The sequence below is a fragment of the Coregonus lavaretus genome, assembly GCF_964263955.1.
Source record: "Coregonus lavaretus genome assembly, chromosome: 20".
Classification (NCBI taxonomy): domain Eukaryota; kingdom Metazoa; phylum Chordata; class Actinopteri; order Salmoniformes; family Salmonidae; genus Coregonus; species Coregonus lavaretus.
In genome coordinates this window covers 39907042-39932194 of record NC_140007.1, presented here as the reverse complement: position 1 = coordinate 39932194, position 25153 = coordinate 39907042, and the positions used below count along the sequence as shown (strand labels likewise).

General features: G+C 45.5%; 1 protein-coding gene across 1 annotated transcript in view; it reads left to right on the top strand.

The window, feature by feature from the left end:
- LOC311148164 (uncharacterized protein) overlaps positions 1 to 25153 on the top strand; it is a gene marked incomplete at its 5' end in the record, with an annotated part of 61439 nt that overhangs the window by 7456 nt on the left and 28830 nt on the right. Inside the window, 6 exons of the mRNA XM_084185053.1 lie at positions 16065 to 16237; positions 18325 to 18545; positions 19399 to 19556; positions 23523 to 23611; positions 23936 to 24155; positions 24598 to 24925. Of these exons, the coding sequence (XP_084041179.1) occupies positions 16065 to 16237; positions 18325 to 18545; positions 19399 to 19556; positions 23523 to 23611; positions 23936 to 24155; positions 24598 to 24925 (1189 nt within the window). The remainder of the gene's footprint in view (positions 1 to 16064; positions 16238 to 18324; positions 18546 to 19398; positions 19557 to 23522; positions 23612 to 23935; positions 24156 to 24597; positions 24926 to 25153) is intronic.

Below are 25153 nucleotides of genomic sequence, written 5' to 3'. Positions count from 1 at the left end.
CCGAAAACCCTGTTATTTCCAGTACAGGTGGTATTATCATGTGTGTTCAGTCAGGCAGACCCTCTAAAGGGGAGAGGAGACACTATTGGATTATACTGGATTCCGCTGTAGGAGTCAAAGGTCATCGTCATGATAATCCCATAGGACTACCATTTAGGGGTTGACTGGTTCAGAGACAACCGGTAGTTCACACTAAAGAGACATACAGTCAATACCTCATTTTGGGGGAATTTTGTTGGTTCATTTTGTTAGCCTTTAACCTTTATTGCTGAATAGTTTATTATGCATAGGGGGGATTGGGTGGGATTGGGTGGGAAGTGTTAAAATTTTGCAGTATTTAGCAATAATAAATACGAGTCTGGTAGCAGCAGTTGTGATGTGTGTGTGTGTGTGTGTGCATGAGTGAGTCCATGTGTGTTAAAGGGATACTTTGGGATTTTGGCAATGAAGCCCTTTATCTACTTCCTTAGAGTCAGATGAACTCGTGGGAAGTAGATAAAGCTCCTCATTGCCAAAATCCCAAAGTATCCATTTAAGGTGCGGAAAGTCAATGCAGGTGGTCAGTCCAGTTCAAGTGTTCAGCGGTCTGATGGCTTGTAGATAGAAAGTGTCTCTGAGCCTGTTGGTATCAGACCTCATGCTCCGATACTGTCTGCCAGACGGTAAGGGAGTGAACAGCTCGTGGCTGGGGGTCTGGGGTCCTTGATGATGCTGCGGGACTATCTCAGGCACCGTTTCGAGTAGATGTCCTGGATGGGGGCGAGCACGGTCCCAGTGATGTACTGGGCCGTCTTCACCACCTGCTCCAGGCCATGATGCAACCGGTCTGGACGCTCTCGATGGTGCAGCGGTTGTATTTGGAGAGGACATGGGGTGGCATGTCGAATTTCTTCAACCGGCTTAGGAAGTAGAGGTGCTGTTGCGCCCTCTTGACAACAGTGGTGGTGTTGTTGGTCCATGTCAAGTCCTCAGTGATGTGGACGCAGGGAAACTTAAAACTGCTGACTCTCTCTACTTCCAGTCCTGTTGATGTGGATCGGGGCATATACCGTCCTCTGCTTCCTGAAGTCAACAATCAACTCCTTTGTTTTGCTGATGTTGAGGGAGAGGTTGTTGTCCTGGCACCACAATGCCAGTTCACTTGCCTCCTCCCTATAGGCTGACTCGTCATTGATGGTTGTCAGGCCTATAACCGTAGTCAGCGTGTCGTCAGTGAACTTGATTACATTTACATTTACGTCATTTAGCAGACGCTCTTATCCAGAGCGACTTACAAATTGGTGCATTCACCTTATGATAGGCAGTGGGACAACCACAGTTCCCGCTCAGCCCAGTAAAAACTGTTCACTGCTTTGGCACCCCAATGGTGGAACAAGCTCCCTCACGACGCCAGGACAGCGGAGTCACTGACCACCTTCCGGAGACACTTGAAACCCTACCTCTTTAAGGAATACCTGGAATAGTATAAAAGTAATCCTTCTACCCCCCCCCCCCCCCACACCCACAAAATTATAAATAATTAAAAATAATTTTAAAAAACAATATATATATATATAAAACAATTACATTTTGAATGTTTAGGGTATATTTTAAATTTTCATTTGTTTTATATACATTGTTTATTTTTATTTTTTTATTATTATTTTGTATTTATTTTAATTTTTGTGGGTGTGGGGTGGGGGGGGGGGGGTAGAAGGATTACTTTTATACTATCCCAGGTATTCCTTAAAGAGGTAGGGTTTCAAGTGTCTCCGGAAGGTGGTCAGTGACTCCGCTGTCCTGGCGTCGTGAGGGAGCTTGTTCCACCATTGGGGTGCCAGAGCAGTGAACAGTTTTGACTGGGCTGAGCGGGAACTGTGCTTCCGCAGAGGTAGGGGGACCAGCAGGCCAGAGGTGGAAGAACGCAATGCCCTCGTTTGGGTGTAGGGACTGATCAGAGCCTGAAGGTAAGGAGGTGCCGTTCCCCTCACAGCTCCGTAGGCAAGCACCATGTTCTTGTAGCAGATGCGAGCTTCAACTGGAAGCCAGTGGAGTGTGCGTAGGAGCGGGGTGACGTGAGAGAACTTGGGAAGGTTGAACACCAGACAGGCTGCATCATTCTGGATGAGTTGTAGGGGTTTAATGGCACAGGCAGGGAGCCCAGCCAACAGCGAGTTGCAGTAATCCAGACGGGAGATGACAAGTGCCTGGATTTGGACTTGTGCCGCTTCCTGTGTAAGGTAGGGTCGTACTCTGCGAATGTTGTAGAGCATGAACCTACAGGATTAGGTCACCGCCTTGATGTTAGCGGAGAATGACAGGGTGTTGTCCAGGGTCACACCAAGGTTCTTTGCACTCTGGGAGGAGGACACAACAGAGTTGTCAACCGTGATGGCGAGATCATGGAGCGGGCAGTCCTTCCCTGGGAGGAAGAGCAGCTCCGTCTTGCCGAGGTTCAGCTTGAGGTGGTGATCCGACATCCAGACTGATATGTCTGCCAGACATGCAGAGATGCGATTCGCCACCTGGTTATCAGAAGGGGGAAAGGAGAAGATTAATTGTGTGTTGTCTGCGTAGCAATGATAGGAGAGACCATGTGAGGATATGACAGAGCCAAGTGACTTGGTGTATAGAGAGAATAGGAGAGGGCCTAGAACTGAGCCCTGGGGGACACCAGTGGTGAGAGCACGTGGTACGGAGACAGATTCTCGCCACGCCACCTGGTAGGAGCGACCTGTCAGGTAGGACGCAATCCAAGAGTGAGCCGCGCCGGAGATGCCCAACTCGGAGAGGGTGGAGAGGAGGATCTGATGGTTCACTGTATCAAATGCAGCAGATAGGTCTAGAAGGATGAAAGCAGAGGAGAGAGAGTTAGCTTTAGCAGTGTGGAGAGCCTCCATGACACAGAGAAGAGCAGTCTCAGTTAAATGACCAGTCTTGAAACCTGACTGGTTTGGATCAAGAAGGTCATTCTGAGAGAGATAGCAGGAGAGTTGGCTATAGACGGCACGCTCAAGTTTTGGAGAGAAAAGAAAGAAGGGATACTGGTCTGTAGTTGTTGACATCGGTGGGATCGAGTTGATGGAGTTAGTGTCGTGCAAAGCCACGCAGTCGTGAGTGAACAGGGAGTACAGCAGAGGGCTGAGGACACACCCCTGGGGGGCCCCTGTGTTAAGAGTCAGTGTGGAGGAGGTGTTGCCAACCCTCACAGCCTGTGGTCTGCCCGTCAGGAAGTCCAGGATCCAGTTGCAGATGACCCTGAGCTTGGTGTTGACAATAGTGTTGAATGCTGAACTGTAGCGAATGAACAGCATTCTCACATACATTGTATATACAAAAGTATGTGGACTCCCCTTTAAATTAGCGGATTCGGCTATTTCAGCCACACCCTTGCTGACAGGTGTATAAAATCGAGCACCGGTCTCGAGTCCTGTCTCGAGACCCCATATTGAGTGTCTCGGTCTTGTCTCGGTGTGGGACAGGGGGACTCCTAATTTCTTCCCGAGACCAGCCGAGACCAGCGGAGTAAAAAACGTCTAATTATGAGCTTCCATTCAGTCAGCACATAAAAGCGCTTCGCCAGGCCAAATGTATACAATCCTTTCTTGAAACATGAATATCTTACCGCCTATTGAAACCTGGGATTCCTACTTTACTCGTAACATTACTGTCCTTTACTTTCATTGAAAAATATCCTCAAACTTTGCCCAAATTGTTTTGACTCGCTGGTAGGGAAGAGTGGGGGAAATTGTTGGAAAGTTGCACACTCACTATTAGCAGTGGCGACCCATCATTCAGGGCAGGTGTCTCAGACGATGAGAAACAAGATTCTCTGGTCTGATGAAACCAAGATTTTACTCTTTGGCCTGAATGCCAAGCATCAGTCAGGATCGAGGGAAAGATGAATGGAGCAAAGTACAGAGAGATCCTTGATGAAAACCTGCTCCAGAGGGCTCAGGACCTCAGACTGGGGCGAAGGTTCACCTTGCAACAGGACAACGACCCTAAGCACACAGCCAAGACAACGCAGGAGTGGCTTTGGGACAAGTCTCTGAATGTCCTTGAGTGGCCCAACCAGAGCCCGGACTTGAATCCGAACGAACGTCTCTGAAGAGACCTGAAAATAGCTGTGCAGCGTCGCTCCACATCCAAACTGACAGAGATTGAGAGAATCTTCAGAGAAGAATAGGAGAAACTCCCCAAATACAGGTGTGCCAAGCTTGTAGCGTCCTACCCAAGAAGACTCGAGGCTGTAATCGCTGCCAAAGGTGCTTCAACAAAGTACTGTGTAAAGGGTCTGAATAGTTATGTAAATGTAATATATCCAGTTTTTTTTTGCATTTGCAAAATAAAAACTGTTTTTGCTTTGTCATTATGGGGTATTCTGTGTAGATTGATGAGGAATAAAAACAATTTAATCAATTTTAGAATAAGGCTGTAACGTAACAAAATGTGGAAAAAGTGAAGGGGTCTGAATACTTTCCGAATGCACTGTATATATATTTTATTTATTTAAATTGTTATTATTATTATTATTTTTGCCTGTTTTTCTGTTATTTTGGAATTAATACGTGTCACGTATCAGATTGCAAACAATGTAAAAAAATGTTTTGGGGAGTTAATAAAGCCTTATACAAACATGGTCTATTTTTTGCTTTCTTGAGTATGGCAGCTCCAAAATGCAGGTGTTTCAGCCTAGCTCAGTCCTTTCTGTGGTGGTGGGGCAGCCAGCGGAAAATACGGAGTGGAGGGGTTGGTAATGTTCTCTAGTTGTGCCGTGATTGGCTCAGTGTTCTGTCACTCATGGGGACAGTACGTCACTGCAAATTCTACGGGGATAGCTCGAAAATTCATGCCCCTTGGGTGCTGCCATAGATTTACATTAGAAGTGCCCATCCAAGATGGCTCAAGGTCATTGGCCACAGATACAATTACATCATGTCACGTTATATCTACCATAACTTTGACTGGACTGATCATGTCAACATCATACTTTCAAAATCTTAGCTACCAAGCTAGACAAGCAGTCATCATCATGAATCAAGTCGAGAATCTACTGGCAAATCCTTTTCAATCCTTGTCATATGAAGATAAATTATAGATCAAACGTATCGGTGCTCATCGGCCATTGGACATTAACATCACACAAAAAGTTGGAAATCGCAAATTCTAAAATGAGTGGTTTGGAAAGAATCAGTGTCTAACTGCCATCTTTGCAAAGCAATCACTAGCCTGCTATTCAGTGGAGAGGGTGTGTGGTCAGAGTCTGGGTTTAAGGGTCTCTTTTCCAAGCTTAAAAGGATAAACATTCACTCGCAACACACCATGGGCCAGAAAAGGTTGAATACATTGGCCATGCTGTCAATCCAGCATGACTTCTGCGGAGTTCAAAACAACTGAAAACTCGGAACTGGGAAATCTCAGACTTCAGTGAGTTCAAGACAACTGGGAACTCTGAAAAAAACGAGCTCCGACTGGGAAAATATATTTTGACCGGTCATCCAACTCGGAATTCCAAGTCGGGAAATGGGTCCTCTTTCTAGAGCTCCGACCTGAAGATCACTGACGTCATGTTTCAACATTGTTTTTTTCCGAGTTCCCAATAGTGTCTTGAAAGCACCATAAATCCAGAAAATGCCAGACTTTGATGACAAAGTTTGATGACAACATTTGCCCACAAGAAGGACCGCTACGCCACCTTCCTGTTCAAGTGAGCACAGCACAACAAGGTGAGTCCAAAAATGTATTGTATGCTGCTGCATAAATGATGTAATATGCCAGGGAGATATGTATACTGTAGCTAAGAAAGTAATACTAAGTGTATGTTGTGTAGTAAGCTGTTAGTAGCCTATGCGCCTCACCCTAATAATTTGGTCCCTTTCCCCCTCATAACTTAGCCTACTGTTCTGACTTGGTGGTGCACATGTAGCCTATAGCCTGTTTTAGATAAATGTTATCTAACATTTTAAGAGCTTTCATTGTCTGCTTATATGCCCCCTTTATTTATCCTACGGTTCTGACTTGATGTACACGGAGACTACTGTAAGAACGGCTCATGTTCTGAATTCTGTCGCTGTATATTTCAAAAGTGCTGAATAAATAGTTATATTGACTACGTCCGTCCTAGCTCGCTCATTAATGTCTTAATCAAAATAACGGATTGCCTCTTATCCGCTCGTTGTTCCTTTATGCCATAGTTTGTACATCTCAATTGTCAGTAGAAACCACAATTGTTTAAGCAAGTCAGCCATATCAGCTATGTTTTTTTTAAAGGCAGTAAATGAGGCTGAATGAACTGTTTCGCTGCCAGACAAGGCTCTGCTGATAGCCAGGTGTAGCAGTGGTAAGGATTCACTCCATGGTGCTGAAAAGAAAGCTCTGCTGTTGGGACAGCTTTATGTAGGCCCTAACAGTTTGTGGGCACCGTTTGTCACCGTTATAGTGCAATTAATGTATTGTTTAGTGTTGTGTTGTGTAGTGGCTTTGCTGGCATGCATCTAAAAGTGTAGTGGAGGCTATATGCAGGTATATGCCCTATACCCACTTTTTTTCAGTGGGCATTGCCTATACTAACTTCTTAATCAGTTTTGTTGCGTTTCAAAGTAGTGTAGTGGAGGTATACGACTTATTAATTATGTAGTACAATAGAGAAATCATTCACAAAGTAGCCTAGACAATCGCAAAGCACGTGAAATATATTCACATGCACGCAGCACACATAGCCTAGTTTCAGCGGAATATCATCTGCAGGCAGCAGGAGCAAACAGCGCTCAACTGGTTGTCGCATGGAGCAGCTCACAGAATAATGATATCGGTAGCCGGTAAGTAGGAAAGACGTTTCAACTTATGATATCTACCAGTAAATGCTAACTAAGGCAACAATGGGTATGCAAACCAGGTATTGAAAAAGGTTGGTCCTTAGTCTTGTTAAGGAGGCTATTTGCGATGTGCAATCCAGTCATCATGCGCTGTTTGCATGAATATTTCTAAAGGCTTTCCCAAAAAACCTTTCCAAGTAGATTTTGACTGCAATGTAGGCCGACCTGACAGAATTATATAATGCTGATTTGTATCAATGGGGAGGGCATTTGTTTTACTCAATTGAATTAAAGGGCAACTACACCCTCCAGATATATATTTTTTCGATTTTTCCCATACCTAAAAAATGGTCGCCTGATGTGGTTTAAGCATTGTTGTGGACTTCGAACATCACATTTGTTGTGTTTTTTTTTATTTTAAAAAAGTTTGATTTTGAGAGAGAAAATCTGAAATAGGATTTTTCACACAGGGCGCCTTTCCTTCACACAGGACCCACTTCTCCCGGCACCACTACACCACTGCATAGGGCCAATGGAAAGACAGCAGTCCATTCACTCTACATAATAAGCCAGTAGGTCCCAATCATAAGAATACAAAAACACAACCATTAGGCTAAGCATTTCCCAACTATTACCATTACTTCCCATTGCAAAAAACATTTCACATTTAGCACACAGAGTAACCGATGATCTAAAGTTTAAATGAAACAATGTTTCACACACTTAAGTTATTTTCAAAGTGATGGCTAACAATGGCATGCGAGCTGCAATAAAAAAACACAGTTCCACTCACCAGATGATTCTTGAAAAGGGAGAAGCTAACAAATTAGCAACAACATCCTCTTCGATAACACCTGCTGCAGCTGCTGCAAAATAGCCTACAGCAAAAGCTAGCTAGCTAGACTGTGGGAAAACTACTGCTCGCTATTGCACCGTGACCTGTTGAACTCGACCTGTTGGCCATTACAAGTCAATGTGATTGGTTGATTCCACTGTCACTCCAAAAGTTTGCCCTAATACAGTTGAATGGCAGATGCCTTCTATCAAGCTTATGATGGCCTAGCCAATGACTGATTTAGCTAGTTAGATTTATCTTCCCAGAGACCACCAAAGAAAAATCCTGATTGGATTTTATTTTTTTCTCTTTTCTCTTTTCCTTTCTAACAAAAACTGAAGAGATCAAATCAGAACATAATTGAAAAGAATAGTATACCGTATTTTCCGCACTATAAGGCGCACCGGATTATAAGGCGCACCTTCAATGAATGGCCTATTTTAGAACTGTTTTCATATATAGGGCGCACCAGATTATAAGGCGCATAGAATAGAAGATACTGCAGTCAAACGTTTGACTGGGGTTGCGTTATGCATCCACTAGATGGAGCTGTGCTAAAGGGAATGTCAACAAAACAGTCAGATAAAGTCAAACTTTATTAAGCGTTCTGAAAACAATTTTGGGGTCTTTATACACACACAAGTGGTGTGGGACTGTGAGTAAGCACAGTACCGGTGTTTACTGACTACGGTAGCCGTAATGCTGCAAGCGGTGCGGCTTTGTAGTTTACCAGTCGTACTGAAACATTTCATTATTATTAAATTGTTTTTATTGTTTTTTCATACTGAAACATTTTGACAGAGCGCCTTGAGCGCCGTGTACAACCAGTATGGATCAACCAATTAACCAATTGATCCATATATAAGGCGCTCCGGATTATAAGGCGCACTGTCGTTTTTTGAGAAAATTAAAGGCTTTTAAGTGCGCCTTATAGTGCGGAAAATACGATAAATTATTATTTGTATTATTTTATAAATCCTTTCTCTAAAAGTGTAGAAGGCCCTCATTGTTCCCCACTGTGTTTGGGTTAGTAAACATTTGCAGAGTGGCTCTATTTGCCCTCAGCATGCTTTTTTTCACCATTCTGAATGTCTAAAGAATCCATATGTTCTTCTGAAATATGAACACAGAAATACTGGACATTTTGAACTCTTATGGTGATGATTTGAATTGGAATCACATTTTTCTGGTCTCGGTCTTGACTCGTTCTCGGACCTCTCGTGCCCCTCCCGGTCTTGACTCGGTCACGTCCCCCCTCCGATCTTGGTCTTGACTCGGACTCGATTCGCTCCGGTCTTAAATTGGTCTCGCTTTAGGTGGTCTCGAACACAACACTTGTGCCTGGAATGCTGGCATTGATGTGGGCCATGACCAGCCTCTCAAAGCACTTCATGATGTCTGGGTGAGTGCGATGGGACTATAGTCATTTGGGCATATCACCTTGGTTTACTTGGGCACTGGGACGATGGTGGTCTCATTGAAGCAAGTGGGGACTACAGCCTTGGACACGGAGAGGTTGAAGATGTCTGAGAAGACGCCCGCCAGCTGGTCAGCACACACGGTGAGGATGTAGCCAGGGATCCCATCTGGGCCACCCGGTCGCCTCACATTCTCAACCACTAAAACGCTTATAGCCTAGGCTGTTCTCTCAATATGACAGCCACACTTCAGTTAGCTAACAGTATGTACTCACACCCCTAGCTACTCCTCTGTACACACACACACACACACAGAGAGAATGACCAGTTACCTGGAGCTGGTTTCCTAGAGGCCATACCTCCCCCTTTCACGTTAGGTGAATAATCTCCTCTAACTCCCGCATAGACGCACCTGAGATGTTAGTTTATAGAAGATAAACCTATCAATAGGAGGTGTATCTAAAACTGTCGTCTATTTAGTGATGGTAATGTGGAGGAGAAATGGAGAGGCCCCTCACAGTCTAAACGAAGTAGGGTTGTTTCTCCACTGACTAGGCACAGCTGTCTGTCATGTTGGCTGACTGTCTTGCCGGCTGTCTGTTATGTTGGCTGAATGTCTTACCGGGTGTTTGTCGGGCTGACTGACTGTTTTACAGGCCTTGCTGACCCGGAACCTGGCTGGCTGACCTTCTGCTTAACAGGTGTCTGGTCCAAAACAGTCTCATGGTGTGGTTGGGGTCAACCTGGTTCATATCTGAGTCTATTTACAAGCCTGTGGCTTGTGACTGTGGCCTGTGAGTTACGGGCCAGGAACTGGAACTGAAACCGCCACATAAAATGTCTTAGTCTGTTTAAAGACAGAATTACAGGCCTGTCACTGTGACTGGGCTGGAGACGCAGTGTTGCGCATGTTACCAAACCCATTACCCATACATATTACATTACCAAAACACATTATCAAGCATAATGTTAGTCTACAGTACTTACAACCTGATTTACAAGCCTGCCACCAGACAACACATTGCCAAACAGCACATTACCCATTCACATTACATTACCAAAACACATGATCAAACACCTTACTAAACACACTACCAAATGCTTTTTTATTAGGTGCAACTGTGAACAATAGCCATGTCAGACATTAAATACAACTAATTGGCCAATCTTATTGTTCACTGCAGCTCAGGGATAAAATACACATTACCAAACAGATTACCACACTAAGCATACAGGCCATTATTAGTAGACTTTAAGGCCTACGTGTTCAGTAATGTGTTTTTCTCTGAGAGCTACATTGTTATTATCAGCATTAGGGGGCTGTTTGGTTTAGGAGCCCAAAATAGCCCTTGTTACAACAACCAACTAAGTGGTGCAACTATATTCAGTTCACGTCCTAAATGGCAACCTATTCTTTTATAGGTCCTGGTCAAAAGTAGTGCACTTTAAAGGGAATAGGGTGCCATTTGGGATGCATACACAATCGTCAAATGGATTGGAGTCATTGAGCAACATCAACACATAAGGACTTTGTATGGCCATGCCCACAGACAGTAGATAATGGTTTATTTATGTTATGTGGGAGGTGTAGGAGTTGTGTAGATTATTGCATGATTGCGTTTTCAAATGGCACCCTATTCCCTATATAGTGGACTACTTTTGATCAGAACCCTATGGGCCCAGATCAAAAGTAGTGCACTATATAAGGAATAGGGTACATTTGCGACGCACAACATATGTATCACACCACTTAACTTAGTAACTAGGATATTCACTCAGAGGGAATGCAGAGAGACACCCGCTAGGTTGTACACAATAGGCCTTTTTCATAGCTGTACGGGCCCCCCTCTCTTGCGCTCCCTCTCTTCCTCTGTTTCTCTCTCTTTGTTACTCTGTTGCTCCCTCGCCCCCATTTGTCTTGTGGTCAGCTTGATCTTACAACTGTCTTCTTTGTTTTCTCAACCATGTGTTTGTCCTTCATGTACGTTATCACATCGTGTACTGCCAGTTTGTTTGCTTTGCTGGAGAAAAGTGTCAATATTTTCATAGCTTAGTAGTTTTTGTAAACCACATATAGTATCCATTTCGTGTGCATCGAATAGCTGGCCAGCGTACTGTGAGATTTGATTCTGGGTTCTGAGAATACATATTTATCAATGAGATTCCCTCTCCATTGTCAGCAGTAATAGTATTAAATGCTGGTATGTTAAGCAGTCTTTAGAATGAATGGAGGATTATGTCTTATTCATGCAGCCCCAGAGCATCTATTCTACCGCCTTTCATATTGTAGAGAGCAGATGTTTGTGTGTGTGCGCGCGCGTGTTGGGGCTGCCGTGATAATTATGATAATTGACCCCAGTGACCTTTGCTGACCCCAGATTGTCTGACCTGACTCTGGTAAACACAATAGATGCACTAGGGGAGAGCCCAGAATGAATATCTCTACGGGGAGTGCTGCTGGTTCAGTGGAGAGAGAATGTGGAGGTAGACAGACGGCCAGACAGACACAGATGACAAGCAGTGACACAGGGTGGTGCTCTGATTATACACAGTGACACTATGACAGATGCAGTCAGACGGTTACCAACGGAAACGACACACACACACAATCACAAACACATTGTAAGGGAGTTAGATGCAGAGATAATGTAGAGAGACCTAGACAGACCTAAGGACACATCCACTAACACCCAGAGTCCCAGACATAGAAAGACACTCACACATAGAGCCAGTCAGACAGCGATGCAGTACAGAGTCTAGGAGAGGAGCGGAGAGGCAGTCCCAAGTTGAGGATATTATTTTTAGCCTTGACAATGAAGCAGCAGTCTTATTGCTGATGCTGAGAGAGAGAGGGAGAGTTAACGAGGTAAACTTCATTACAATTAGATTACAGTGCATTCGGAAAGTATTCAGACCTTGACTTTTTCCACATTTTGTTACATTACAGCCTTAATCTAAAATGGATTAAATTGTTTTGTTTTCCTCATCAATCTACACAAAATACCCCATAATGACAAACCAAAAACAGGTTTTTAGAAATGTTTGCAAATGTATTAAAAATAAAAAACTGAAATATCATATTTACATAAGTATTCAGACCCTTTACTCTGTACTTTGTTGAAGCACCTTTGGCAGTGATTATAGCCTCAAATCTTATTGGGTATGACGCTACAAGTTTGGCACACCTGTATTTGGGGAGTTTCTCCCATTCTTCTCTGCAAATCCTCTCAAGCTCTGTCATGTAGGATGGGGAGCGACACTGCACAGCTATTTTCAGGTCTCTCCAGAGATGTTCGATTGGGTTCAAGTCCGGGCTCTGGCTGGGCCACTCAAGGATATTCAGAGACTTGTACCGAAGCCACTCCTGCGTTGTCTTGGCTGTGTGCTTAGGGTCGTTGTCCTGTTGGAAGATTAACCTTCGCCCCAGTCTGAGGTCCTGAGCCCTCTGGAGCAGGTTTTCATCAAGGATCTCTCTGTACTTTGCTCCGTTCATCTTTCCCTCAATCCTGACTTGTCTCCCAGTCCCTGCTGCTGAAAAACATCCCCACAGCATGATGCTGCCACCACCATTCTTCACCGTAGGGATGGTGCCAGGTTTCCTCCAGATGTGACACTTGGCATTCAGGCCAAAGAGTTTAATCTTGTTTCATCAGACCAGAGAATCTTGTTTCTCATGGTCTGAGAGTCCTTTAGGTGCCTTTTGGCAAACTCCAAGCGGGCTGTCATGTGCCTTTTACTGAGGAGTGGCTTCAGTCTGGCCACTCTACCATAAAGGCCTGATTGGTGGAGTGCTGCAGAGATGGTTGTCCTTCTGGAAGGTTCTCCCATCTCCACAGAGGAACTCTGAAGCTCTGTCAGAGTGACCATCGGGTTCTTGGTCACCTCCCTGACCAAGGCCCTTCTCCCCCGATTGCTCAGTTTTGTACAGCGGGTGAGCTCTAGGAAGAGTCTTGGTGGTTCCAAACTTCTTCCGTTTAAGAATGCTGGAGGCCACTGTGTTCTTGGGGACCTTCAATGCTGCAGAATTTTTTTGGTACCCTTCCCCAGATCTGTGCATGGACACAATCTTGTCTCGGAGCTCTACAGACAATTCCTTCGACTTCATGGCTTGGTTTTTGCTCTGACATGCTCTGTCATCTGTGGGACCTTATATAGACAGGTGTGTGCCTTTCCAAATCATGTCCAATCAATTGAATTTACCATAGGTGGACTCCAATCAAGTTTTAGAAACATCTGAAGGATGATCAATGGAAACAGGATGCACCTGCGCTCAATTTCGAGTCTCATAGCAAAGGGTCTGAATTCTTATGTAAATAAGGTATTTCTGTTTTTTTATTTTTTTAACCAAAATGTCTAAAAACCTGTTTTCACTTTGTCATTATTGGGTATTGTGTATATATTGATGAGGGGAGAAAATGCACTGTATTAACAATGAAATGGTGGTCCTCTGTAGCTCAGTTGGTAGAGCATGGTGCTTACAACGGCAGGATAACAGGTTCGATTCCTTGGACCACCCATATGTACAAATGTATGCACGCATGACTGTAAGTCGGTTTGGCTAAAAACATCAGAATGTCTTTGTTTGTTTTCATGAACCTGACAGGTGCTAGCTAGAGGATGGTAGTTGTTATCATGAACCTGAGAGGTGCTAGCTAGGGGATGGTAGTTGTTATCATGAACTTGACAGTTGCTAGCTAGGGAATGGTAGTTGTTATCATGAACCTGACAGGTGCTAGCTATGGGATGGTAGTTGTTATCATGAACCTGAGAGGTGCTAGCTAGGGGATGGTAGTTGTTATCATGAACCTGACAGGTGCTAGCTAGGGGATGGTAGTTGTTATCATGAACTTGACAGGTGCTAGCTAGAGGATAGTAGTTGTTATCATGAACTTGACAGGTGCTAGCTAGGGGATGGTAGTTGTTATCATGAACTTGACAGGTGCTAGCTAGGGGATGGTAGTTGTTATCGTAAACTTGACAGGTGCTAGCTAAGGGATAGTAGTTGTTATCATGAACTTGACAGGTGCTAGCTAAGGGATAGTAGTTGTTATCATGAACTTGACTAGCTAAGGGATTTTTTTTGTAGTTTCTTTCTTTGTTTTGCAATATGGCCATCATGCCTTGTCACCGCTTGTTGCAATTGTCACGTCTGCGGTTTCACCGCCTCAGGTCATGACCTTTGGTTGTTGTCCTATTCAAACTAAAGGGTGACATTGAATGATGCCTAAGAGACCACAAGTGACAAGGTCAACTGAGGTCAATGACCACAAAAAAAACACAATGCTTTATTTGTTCTTTTAACGATGACAATTGTTAGGACAGCTGCCATTTGTGAAATGGCTAATGGGCCCATATGCTTCAACATTAAGTTATTGATATCATACATAAAAGTGTCCTGTCATCCTATCATACATGAATGTAAAATCATTCAGCAGTTCCTAATAGTATAAAAACATGTGGAATGGTTTTGACTTAGAGAAGTGTTTGAGTCTTTGATTTCTCCTGGGTTGCTCTCAAATTCATGAAATGAATATGTATTGCATAGCATATTTAATGTGCTGTATGTTTTCTAACTGCATACCTGCATCACCATTTCTCATCAAGTAGCTGAATATATCCAAAGTGCTTATTTACCAATAGCCAACAGAGGACCCAGTCAGTAGTCTGCTGTGTGTGTGCTGTGTATGTGTGTGTGTGTGTGTGTGTGTGTGTGTGTGTGTGTGTGTGTGTGTGTGTGTGTGTGTGTGTGTGTGCTGTGTATGTATGTGTGTGTGTGTGTGTGTGTGTGCTGTGTATGTGTGTGTGTGTGTGTGTGTGTGTGTGTGTGTGTGTGTGTGTGTGTGTGTGTGTGTGTGTGTGTGTGTTTCCACCGTGAGTGTGGCTGTCTGCGTGCGTGTGTGCACGCATGCATGTGTGTGTATGTATACTTCTGTATGTATGTGTGCATCTGTGTGTGTGTGTGTGTGTGTGTGTCCCAATGATTTACTGCCAGTGAATGAATTTCTGCAGCATCCGCCATACTCGGCCCAATAGCAGCGTGGCAGATGCAGCTGAATGAGTTGTATGGGCTGAGGTGGGGTGTTGGCTCTCAACTGATGCAGATGAAACTACATTTCGCTACCGCCATCTAGTGGACGTAGGTGTGTAATTAAAATAAACATGGTTGCTTGGTAGTGTAAAGAGGGCTGACTGATTGGTATAGTGCTCCAGTACTGACTCTGTTGTTGACAGTACTGTTTCCTGATTGGTATAGTGCTCCAGTACTGACTCTGTTGTTGACAGTATTGTTTCCTGATTGGTATAGTGCTCCAGTACTGACTCTGTTGTTGACAGTACTGTTTCCTGATTGGTATAGTGCTCCAGTACTGACTCTGTTGTTGACAGTACTGTTTCCTGATTGGTATAGTGCTCCAGTACTGACTCTGTTGTTGACAGTACTGTTTCCTGATTGGTATAGTGCTCCAGTACTGACTCTGTTGTTGACAGTACTGTTTCCTGATTGGTATAGTGCTCCAGTACTGACTCTGTTGTTGACAGTACTGTTTCCTGATTGGTATAGTGCTCCAGTACTGACTCTGTTGTTGACAGTACTGTTTCCTGATTGGTATAGTGCTCCAGTACTGACTCTGTTGTTGACAGTACTGTTTCCTAAAAGCATGCTCCCCATAATCTCAGGTTTAGAATATGCATCGTCTCCTGAAAGCATGCTTCTTGTCATAGGTTTAAGGTTCAGTGCATGGTGATGGAGGAATGTCTAAAAGTGTGAACCTATGCCACTTGAAAACAGACCTAAGCACTTTAAATCCATCGTTTTTTTGTACAACATTAGAAGTGTAGCACTGAATGTTGTCTAGGCTGTGGGTATGTTCTTACTGATGAAGACATTTGGGGTCGAAACATAGGCCTGCTGGAGCATTCAACAGTGTGCAGGTATCAATCTTTCTAACTTGATCTCACAACCGAGCGCTCTCACTGATGTCTAACCTGTGTGTGTGTATTCCTGTATGTCTACAGGACCGTAAGCTGACCAAGGCGGAGCAGCAGCGTTTTAAGGAGGAGGCAGAGATGCTGAAGGGGCTCCAGCATCCTAACATCGTCCGTTTCTATGACTCCTGGGAGTCAGTGCTGCGAGGGAAGAAGTGCATCGTCCTGGTCACCGAACTCATGACCTCGGGGACACTCAAAACGTGGGTCGAAGACAAACACACACAGACCGACACACACACACACACCCCTGCTCAGCGCCAAATAGGGTTACACCAAAGAGATGACAGCTCACTCTAACTTCTTGTAAATTGTTACCAGTGAGTTGGCTAATCAGGGTGCATTCATGCGGATGTTGATATTCACCCTGTAGAAATAGGGTCTCACTTTAAACAAAGTATATCTCATAAAGTTTAATGAAGCCTCCATAAGCCCTATATAGAAGCATCACAAATCACTTATAACCAAGTGTGACCGACCGCCTCGATTCGGTCTTATGTAGCAAAATTTGAAATTCAGTTTTTTTCACATTGGATAAAAGTAGAGACTCAGAGCTCCAAAATGGTATATCATACACTGCAGTTGAGGAACAATGGGAAAGTAATTCTGCTTTGAAAGTTGATAAACTTGTAACCCCACTTTTGAGGAAATGGCCCTTGAATGTTTTGGTACACCTACTGGAGAGCTCTTCTTTGTCTACACCTATTCAGCATCGCTCACACCCTCTTAAGCCTTAGCCCCACCCATCTCTTTAAGGATTCACATGTGAGGCCATGTGCTAAACAGAGTGAGTAAGGTAGTGTAGTAAAGAACCAAAGATATCAAGACTAAAAGTGGTGAAAGTAGTAGCCTACAATAAGGAAAAACTCCAGGTAAAAATACAATTTATCTAGTCTTTGGCCTATATCCTAATCTGACTTTGGTGCAGGTCATGTTGTTCTTCACATTACCGTCTCTGGTAAACACACACTATATCAAATAAAATCAAAGTTGATTTGTAACATGGACAGAATACAGAAGGTGTAAACGGTACAATGAAATGGTTACTTGCATATTTGCATAGTAGCGATATCAAAAATATAAATGTAATGTCTGGGTAATGACACTTACCCAGACACACTTGTCTAAATTGATGGGTCATGTGAAAGAAAGCTCTATCCACCCCCCATAGAAATGGTGCCCCTATAGAAATGCCCTCCAGATGCTTCCTCAAGCTGAGTCAACATCCTCTAAGACACCATTTGCAAACGTCAGCAAAGTCATAAATTGTTTAGACACTACACCACCATTCATGAAATGCTGTAGTATGAATCTGCAGGTAGCTAAAGCTAACCAACTAGGTTCAGTGTTAGCTAGCTAGCTAACATTAGGCTATAACTAGCAGTGCAAGTGGCTTTCTGAGATACTAATAATATTACTACACAGATCATACACGTAACATTAGCTAGCTCGCTAGCTAACAGTACGCTTTAACGTGCAATGAAAACGACTTTCTGACAAAATTAGAAACGTATAATATCTGAAAATGTAGCTAGACTCTTACCCGTATACATGGATGAATGCTTCACGGCAGCATGTCTTTTCTGTTTTGTTTGTAGCTAGCTACAGCTTGTTTGGCCCGTTGTGTCAAGTCACTCCGGTTCACACTGACCGTGTGCCGAAAGTAGTCACAACTTTTTCCCACTGATCTTTGTTGATAGTGCCTGCAAAATTCAGGGCAGCAATGTTCTTGAAAGCAGTAGCAACACTTGCAGTTCTCCATGGCTAACATTATATATTTTTTTTAAACGTGGTAGCAAGGATTATCTACACATACTGAGCAGCTCATGTTATAGACAGAAGCTAGCTACATGGCAGACCAATCCAAACTCATCTCTCGGCATGTCCAGCCCATCCATTATCTTAACCAACTAGGTTTGCAATTTAACAATTGTATTTGTATTTACAGATGGCGTACAAGCTTGTTATTAAGGCACATGAAAGTTCACATGTTCCAGAGGGCATTTCTGCCAAATAAAAACGTATTTTGCTAAAAAAAAATATAATAATCTTTCAAATGCCTCTCCTGTGAAGTAGTGACGTGCGACATACGCCTAGCTTCTTGAAATGTCTCACAAATGTGGTCATACACTTGTTCCTCTGTCTATATAAACCATAATCATTATACTGTTGACCTTAGTTATAACCGTCCTGTCCTTTCCTGTCTTCCCGTCTCCTGTCCTCTCCTGTCCTGTCCTCTCCTGTCCTGTCCTGTCCTCTCCTGTCCTGTCCTCTCCTGTCCTGTCTGCAGGTATCTGAAGCGCTTCAAGGTGATGAAGCCTAAGGTCCTGAGGAGCTGGTGTCGTCAGATCCTGAAGGGCCTCCAGTTCCTCCACACCCGGACCCCTCCCATCATTCACAGGGACCTGAAGTGTGACAACATCTTCATCACCGGCCCCACCGGCTCCGTCAAGATTGGAGACCTGGGACTGGCCACTCTCATGAGGACCTCCTTTGCTAAGAGTGTCATAGGTAACCAACGAACATCAGTTTCAGGAGGCATTTATCAATTGTTGTCTTATGTTATGTTGGGGCGGCAGGTAGCTTAGTGGTTAAGAGCGTTGTGCCAGTAACCGAAAGGTTGCTGGTTCTAATCCCTGAGCCGACTAGGTGAAAAATCTGTCGATGTGCCCTTGAGCAAGGCACTTAACTTAATTGCTCCTGTAAGTCGCTCTGGATAAGAGCGTCTGCTAAATGACTAAAATGTTGTGGGAACGGTATTGAGATTTAGAATTGGTCATAGGTATGTCAGAGCTCTTGTAAGTAAGATTTCTGATGTATTTATTACAAATGGCAATTAATCTTGAACTAGCGCTAATGGACCTCTCTGTTGTGCAAATGCATTTTAGAATCTGTGGTCACTCTGCAACATTATGAATATTTTATAAGCTGCCCCAACTCTCCAAAAAGGCAGTATCAGCTGTGTACAGTCTCTGCTGTGATTATTCTTGCCCTTAGGCCAAGCTCTAGTGCACTAACTGCCACTCAAAGGGAATGTTAAAGGGATTTTGGCAATGAGGCCCTTTATCAACTTCACCGGAGTCAGATGAACTAGTGGTTACCATTTTTATGTCTCTGTGTCCAGTATGAAGGAAGTTAGAGGTAGTTTCACGAGCCAATGCTAACTAGCATTAGCGTAATGACTGGAAGTCTATGGGTATCTGCTAGCATGCAAAAAACTCATTTACAATTCACACATGTATATTACACATGTACATGTGTGAAATTTGACAAATATAAGTACCCAACAAATATAAGTAGCCAACAAATTATTATTCATCAGGTTATTAACCTTTTCAGTTGGCTCTGCTGTCCTGTCTTCCAGGTACTCCTGAGTTCATGGCTCCAGAGATGTACGAGGAGCATTATGACGAGTCAGTGGACGTCTATGCCTTTGGGATGTGCATGTTGGAGATGGCCACCTCAGAATACCCCTACTCAGAGTGCCAGAATGCTGCGCAGATCTACCGTAAAGTCACCAGCGTAAGTCTGGGTTCCTGGGACTGCAGTCTTCCTGGTTGGCCTAGTCTTTCCCTACTTCAGCTTGATTTTCTCTCCAATCTCCCTCATATTCAGTAAATGATTATACACTATACATACAAATTAGTGGATTCGGCTATTTCAGCCACACCCATTGCTGACAGGTGTATAAAATTGAGCACACAGCCATGCAATGTCCATAGACAAACATTGGCAATAGAATGGCCTTACTGAAGAGCTCAGTGACTTTCAACGTGGCACCATCATAAGATGCCACCTTTCCAACAAGTCAGTTCGTAAGATTTCTGCCCTGCTAGAGCTGCCCCGGTCAACTGTAAGTGCTGTTATTGTGAAGTGGAAACATCTAAGAGCAACAACGGCTAAGCCGCGAAGATGTAGGCCACACAAGCTCACAGAATGGGACCACCGAGTGCTGAAGCGTGTAGCGCGTAAAAATAATCTGTTCTCGGTTGCAACATTCACTGCCGAATTCCAAACTGCCTCTGGAAGCAACGTCAACACAATAACGGTTCGTTGGGAGCTTCATGAAATGGGATTCCATGGCCAAGCGTCGGTTGGAGTGGTGTAAAGCTCGCCGCCATTGGACTTTGGAGCAGTGGAAACGCGTTCTCTGGAGTGATGAATCACGCTTCACCATCTGGTAGTCCGACGGACAAATCTGGGTTTGGTGGATGCCAGGAGAACGCTACCTGCCCCAATGCATAGTGCCAACTGTTACGTTTGGTGGAGGAGGAATAATGTTCTGGGGCTGTTTTCATGGTTTGGGCTAGGCCCTTTAGTTCCAGTGAAGGGAAATCTTAACGCTACAGCATACAATGACATTCTAGACAATTCTGTGCTTCCAACTTTGTGGCAACAGTTTGGGGAAGGCCCTATCCAGCTTCAGCATGACAATGCCCCCTTGCACAAAGCGAGGTCCATACAGAAATGGTTTGTTGAGATTGGTGTGGAAGAACTTGACTGGCCTGCACAGAGCCCTGACCTCAACCCCATCGAACACCTTTGGGATGAACTGGAACACCGACTGCAAGCCAGGCCTAATCGCCCAACATCAGTGCCCGACCTCACTAATGCTCTTGTGGCTGAATGGAAGCAAGTCCCTGCAGAAATGTTTCAACATCTAGTGGAAAGCCTTCCCAGAAGAGTGGAGGCTGTTATAGCAGCAAAGGGGGGACCAACTCCATATTAATGCCCATGATTTTGGAATGAGACGTTCAACGAGCAGGTGTCCCCATACTTTTGGTCATGTAGTGTATATCTTTGACAGTACATTAACTGTAGTCAGGGTTTCTTCATTATGCTTCATGATTAAAATTCTGAAGCACAGTAGTCCCATCTAAAGTATATTACTGTCCATGTAGGACAGAGTAGTCTCATCATCTAAGGTATATTACTGTCACGCCCTGGCTCTGGGGACAATGTTATGTTGAGCCAGGGTGTGTAATTCTATGTTTGATTTTGACTCCCAATCAGAGGCAACGAGTGTCAGCTGGGTGTCTCTGATTGGGAGCCATATTTAACTGTCTGTCTTTCACGTTGTGTTTGTGGTTTCTTGTTCGTGTTGGTGTGTGTTTAACCATAGACGTCACGTTTTTCGTTTGTTGTTTTGATCGTGTGATCATTTAATAAATATAATATGTTCACCCGCAACGCTGCGCCTTGGTCTCTCCATGACGATCGTGACAGAAGAAACCACCTAAACCAGACCAAGCAGCGTGTCCAGGAGCCATCGCTGGCAGATCTCCGTGGCAGCCTCGACTGGGTCAAGCCTAGTGAGGAGCAGAGAGGGTGGACTTGGGACCAGTTGAGGAGGAGCTTCGACTGGGTCAAGCCCATTGAGGAGCTGAATGGCGAGAGTTGGAGACAGAGGAGCGAGAGTTGGGCGAGAACGATGGAGGCCTGGCCCACGGGGAGGAGAGACCCCCAGAAAATTTTTAGGGGGGGGCTCACGACGTCGGGGCAGCAGGAGGCCGCGATAGAGCGGTCCAGCTGGTTGGCAGAGGAGGCCGCCAGGTTACGGGAGTCACTGGTCACCAGGGGGAAGGAGGTTGTAGAGGCACGGCGAGAGGTACTGGCGTGTGTTGCCAGTCCGGTCCGGCCTGTTCCTGATCCTCAAGTAGGGCCAGTGGTGTGTGTTCCCAGTACGGTCCGGCCTGTTCCTGCCACTCCCACCAAGTCAGTGGTGCGTTTCGTCAGCCCGGCGCGGCCCATTCCTGCTCCCCGCCCCAAGTCAGTGGTGCGCGTCGTCAGCCCGGTCCGGCCCATTCCTGCTCCCCGCACCAAGTCAGTGGTGCGCGTCGTCAGCCCGGTCCGGCCCATTCCTGCTCCCCGCACCAAGTCAGTGGTGCGCGTCGTCAGCCCGGTCTGGCCCATTCCTGCTCCCCGCACCAAGTCAGTGGTGCGCGTCGTCAGCCCGGTCCGGCCCATTCCTGCTCCCCGCACCAAGTCAGTGGTGCGCGTCGTCAGCCCGGTCCGGCCCATTCCTGCTCCCCGCACCAAGTCAGTGGTGCGCGTCGTCAGCCCGGACCGGCCCATTCCTGCTCCCCGCACCAAGGCAGTGGTGCGCTTCGTCAGCCCAGCTCGGCCCGTTCCTGCTCCCCGCACCAAGTCAGTGGTGTGCTTCGTCAGCCCAGTCCGGCCTGTCCCTGCTCCACGCACCAAGCCTACGGTGTGCGTCGTCAGCCTGGTAAGGCCCGTTCCTCCTCCACGCACCAAGCCAGGGGTGCGCGTCGTCAGTCCAGCACAACCCGTGCCTGGGTCATGTCCGGAGCCGGATCCGCCGCCTAGGCGGAGTGCCCACCCGGTCCCTCCCCTGTGGGATTTAGTTGGCGCGGTCGGAGTCCGCGCCTTTAGGGGGGGGTACTGTCACGCCCTGGCTCTGGGGACAATGTTATGTTGAGCCAGGGTGTGTAATTCTATGTTTGATTTTTCTATGTTGGTCTGAGTGACTCCCAATCAGAGGCAACGAGTGTCAGCTGGGTGTCTCTGATTGGGAGCCATATTTAACTGTCTGTCTTTCACGTTGTGTTTGTGGTTTCTTGTTCGTGTTGGTGTGTGTTTAACCATAGACGTCACGTTTTTCGTTTGTTGTTTTGATCGTGTGATCATTTAATAAATATAATATGTTCACCCGCAACGCTGCGCCTTGGTCTCTCCATGACGATCGTGACAATTACTGTCCATGTAGGACAGAGTAGTCTCATCATCTAAGGTATATTACTGTCCATGTAGGACAGAGTAGTCCCATCATCTAGGTATATTACTGTCCATGTAGGACAGAGTAGTCCCATCATCTAAAGTATATTACTGTCCATGTAGGACAGAGTAGTCCCATCATCTAAGGTATATTACTGTCCATGTAGGACAGAGTAGTCCCATCATCTAAGGTATATTACTGTCCATGTAGGACAGAGTAGTCCCATCATCTAAGGTATATTACTGTCCGTGTAGGACAGAGTAGTCCCATCTAAGGTATATTACTGTCTGTGTAGGACAGAGTAGTCCCATCATCTAAGGTACATTACTGTCCACGTAGGACAGAGTAGTCCCATCATCTAGGTATATTACTGTCCATGTAGGACAGAGTAGTCCCATCATCTAGGTATATTACTGTCCATGTAGGACAGAGTAGTCCCATCATCTAAGGTATATTACTGTCCGTGTAGGACAGAGTAGTCCCATCATCTAAGGTATATTACTGTCCGTGTAGGACGGAGTAGTCCCATCTAAGGTATATTACTGTCTGTGTAGGACAGAGTAGTCCCATCATCTAGGTATATTACTGTCCATGTAGGACAGAGTAGTCCCATCATCTAGGTATATTACTGTCCGTGTAGGACAGAGTAGTCCCATCATCTAAAGTATTGTCTGTTCTATCACCTCACCTGCCCCCCCCCCACCTCCCTCCATCTCCCCCCCCCCCTCTCTCTCTACTCTCTCTGTATACAGGGTATAAAACCAGCCAGCTTCGATAAAGTTAACGACCCAGAGATTAAAGAGATCATCGAGTGCTGCATCCGCCAGGACAAGAGTCAGAGGCAAGCAGTTTTACCCCCCCCCCCCCTCTCTCTCTCTCTCTCTCTGTCTCTCTCTGTTTCTCTATCTCTCTCTGTCTCTCTTTCTCCCTCTCATAATAAGGACGAGTGCTTCTAAAAAAAAACTTCATTCGGTGGACTGTGTAGTGGTTAGTGCCGCTGATCCCGGCACACATACCAGAGTGGGCACGGGTTCAACTCCAGCCCACTGCCCTTCTGACTCGCCCTTCTCCTACCGTTCCTGTCATCTCTTCTTCACTGTCTTATCCAATAAAAGGAAAGAAGTGGGAATTTGTTCCTTGCTTGATGTGTTCTCTCTCTCTGCAGGCTGTCCATCCGGGACCTGTTGACCCACGCCTTCTTCGGGGAAGAGACGGGGGTGCGCGTGGAGCTGGCGGAGGAGGACACAGGGTATCAGGAGTGTCTGGCCCTCAGGATCTGGGTGGAAGATCCCAAGAAGCTGAAGGGCAAACACAAAGACAACGAGGCCATTGAGTTCAGTTATGACCTGGAGAATGACAGCGCAGAAGAGGTGGCTCTGGAGATGGTGAGACATTGATACCCTTTTCACACTATGGTACTGACCCGAAATGTACTCTGCGGGTTATGTTCTTTTTAGATTGTCCTTTCTAGCATGGCCCCAGGCCAGCGCAGTACAGGTAAAGGTAAAGGTCAGCTCAGCTCATTAGTGTGAAAATTATATGAGAGAGAGCAGCACAGGTGGGATCAGGAATAACTAGGCCCTCTCAGAGAACTACAGGGAAGGTGGGGTCTGGAGTTGCTTTGATGTATTGCAAAGTCCACAGCTCATTAATCAAGCTTTCCTTGCTTGTCGCTACCTCTAACCTACATTCCCTTGCCATGCTCTCTCTCTCTCTCTCTCTCTCTTCTCTCTCTCTCTCTCTCTCTCTCTCTCTCTCTCTCTCTCTCTCTCTCTCTCTCTCTCTCTCTCTCTCTCTCGCTCTCTCTCTCTCTCCCCTCCTCGCCAGGTGAAGTCGGGCTTCTTCCATGAGAGCGATGCTAAAGTGGTGGGAAAATCCATCCGCGACCGTGTCACGCTCATCAAGAAGTCCCGTGAGAGACGCCAGCAGCAGCTGCTCCAACAGCAGCAAGGCTTTAATGAGAGGCGGGACTCCACCCTCACCTCCTCCTACACCTGCTCTTACTCCTCCTGCACCTCCTCCCTGGGGCCTGGGGTGGCTGGGCTGACAGGGGGAGGCAGGGGGCAGGGGGAGGCTGAGGAGATACCAGAGGTAGATCAGCATGTGAGACAACAGCAGCAGATCCACAGTGGGAATCCTCTGAGCCTGCCCACAGGTACTGTATGACTCTATCAGAGGCTTGTCAGATAGGTTCTTACTGTACAATACATATACACTGAGTGTACGAAACATTAAGAACACGTTCCTAATATTGCCAGCAAAAAAAAAACGAGCTCCGACTGGGAAAATCGATTTGAACGGTCATCCAACTCGGAATTCCAACTTGGGAACTCGGGCCTCTTTCTAGAGCTCCGACTTTCCGACCTGAAAATCACTGACGTCA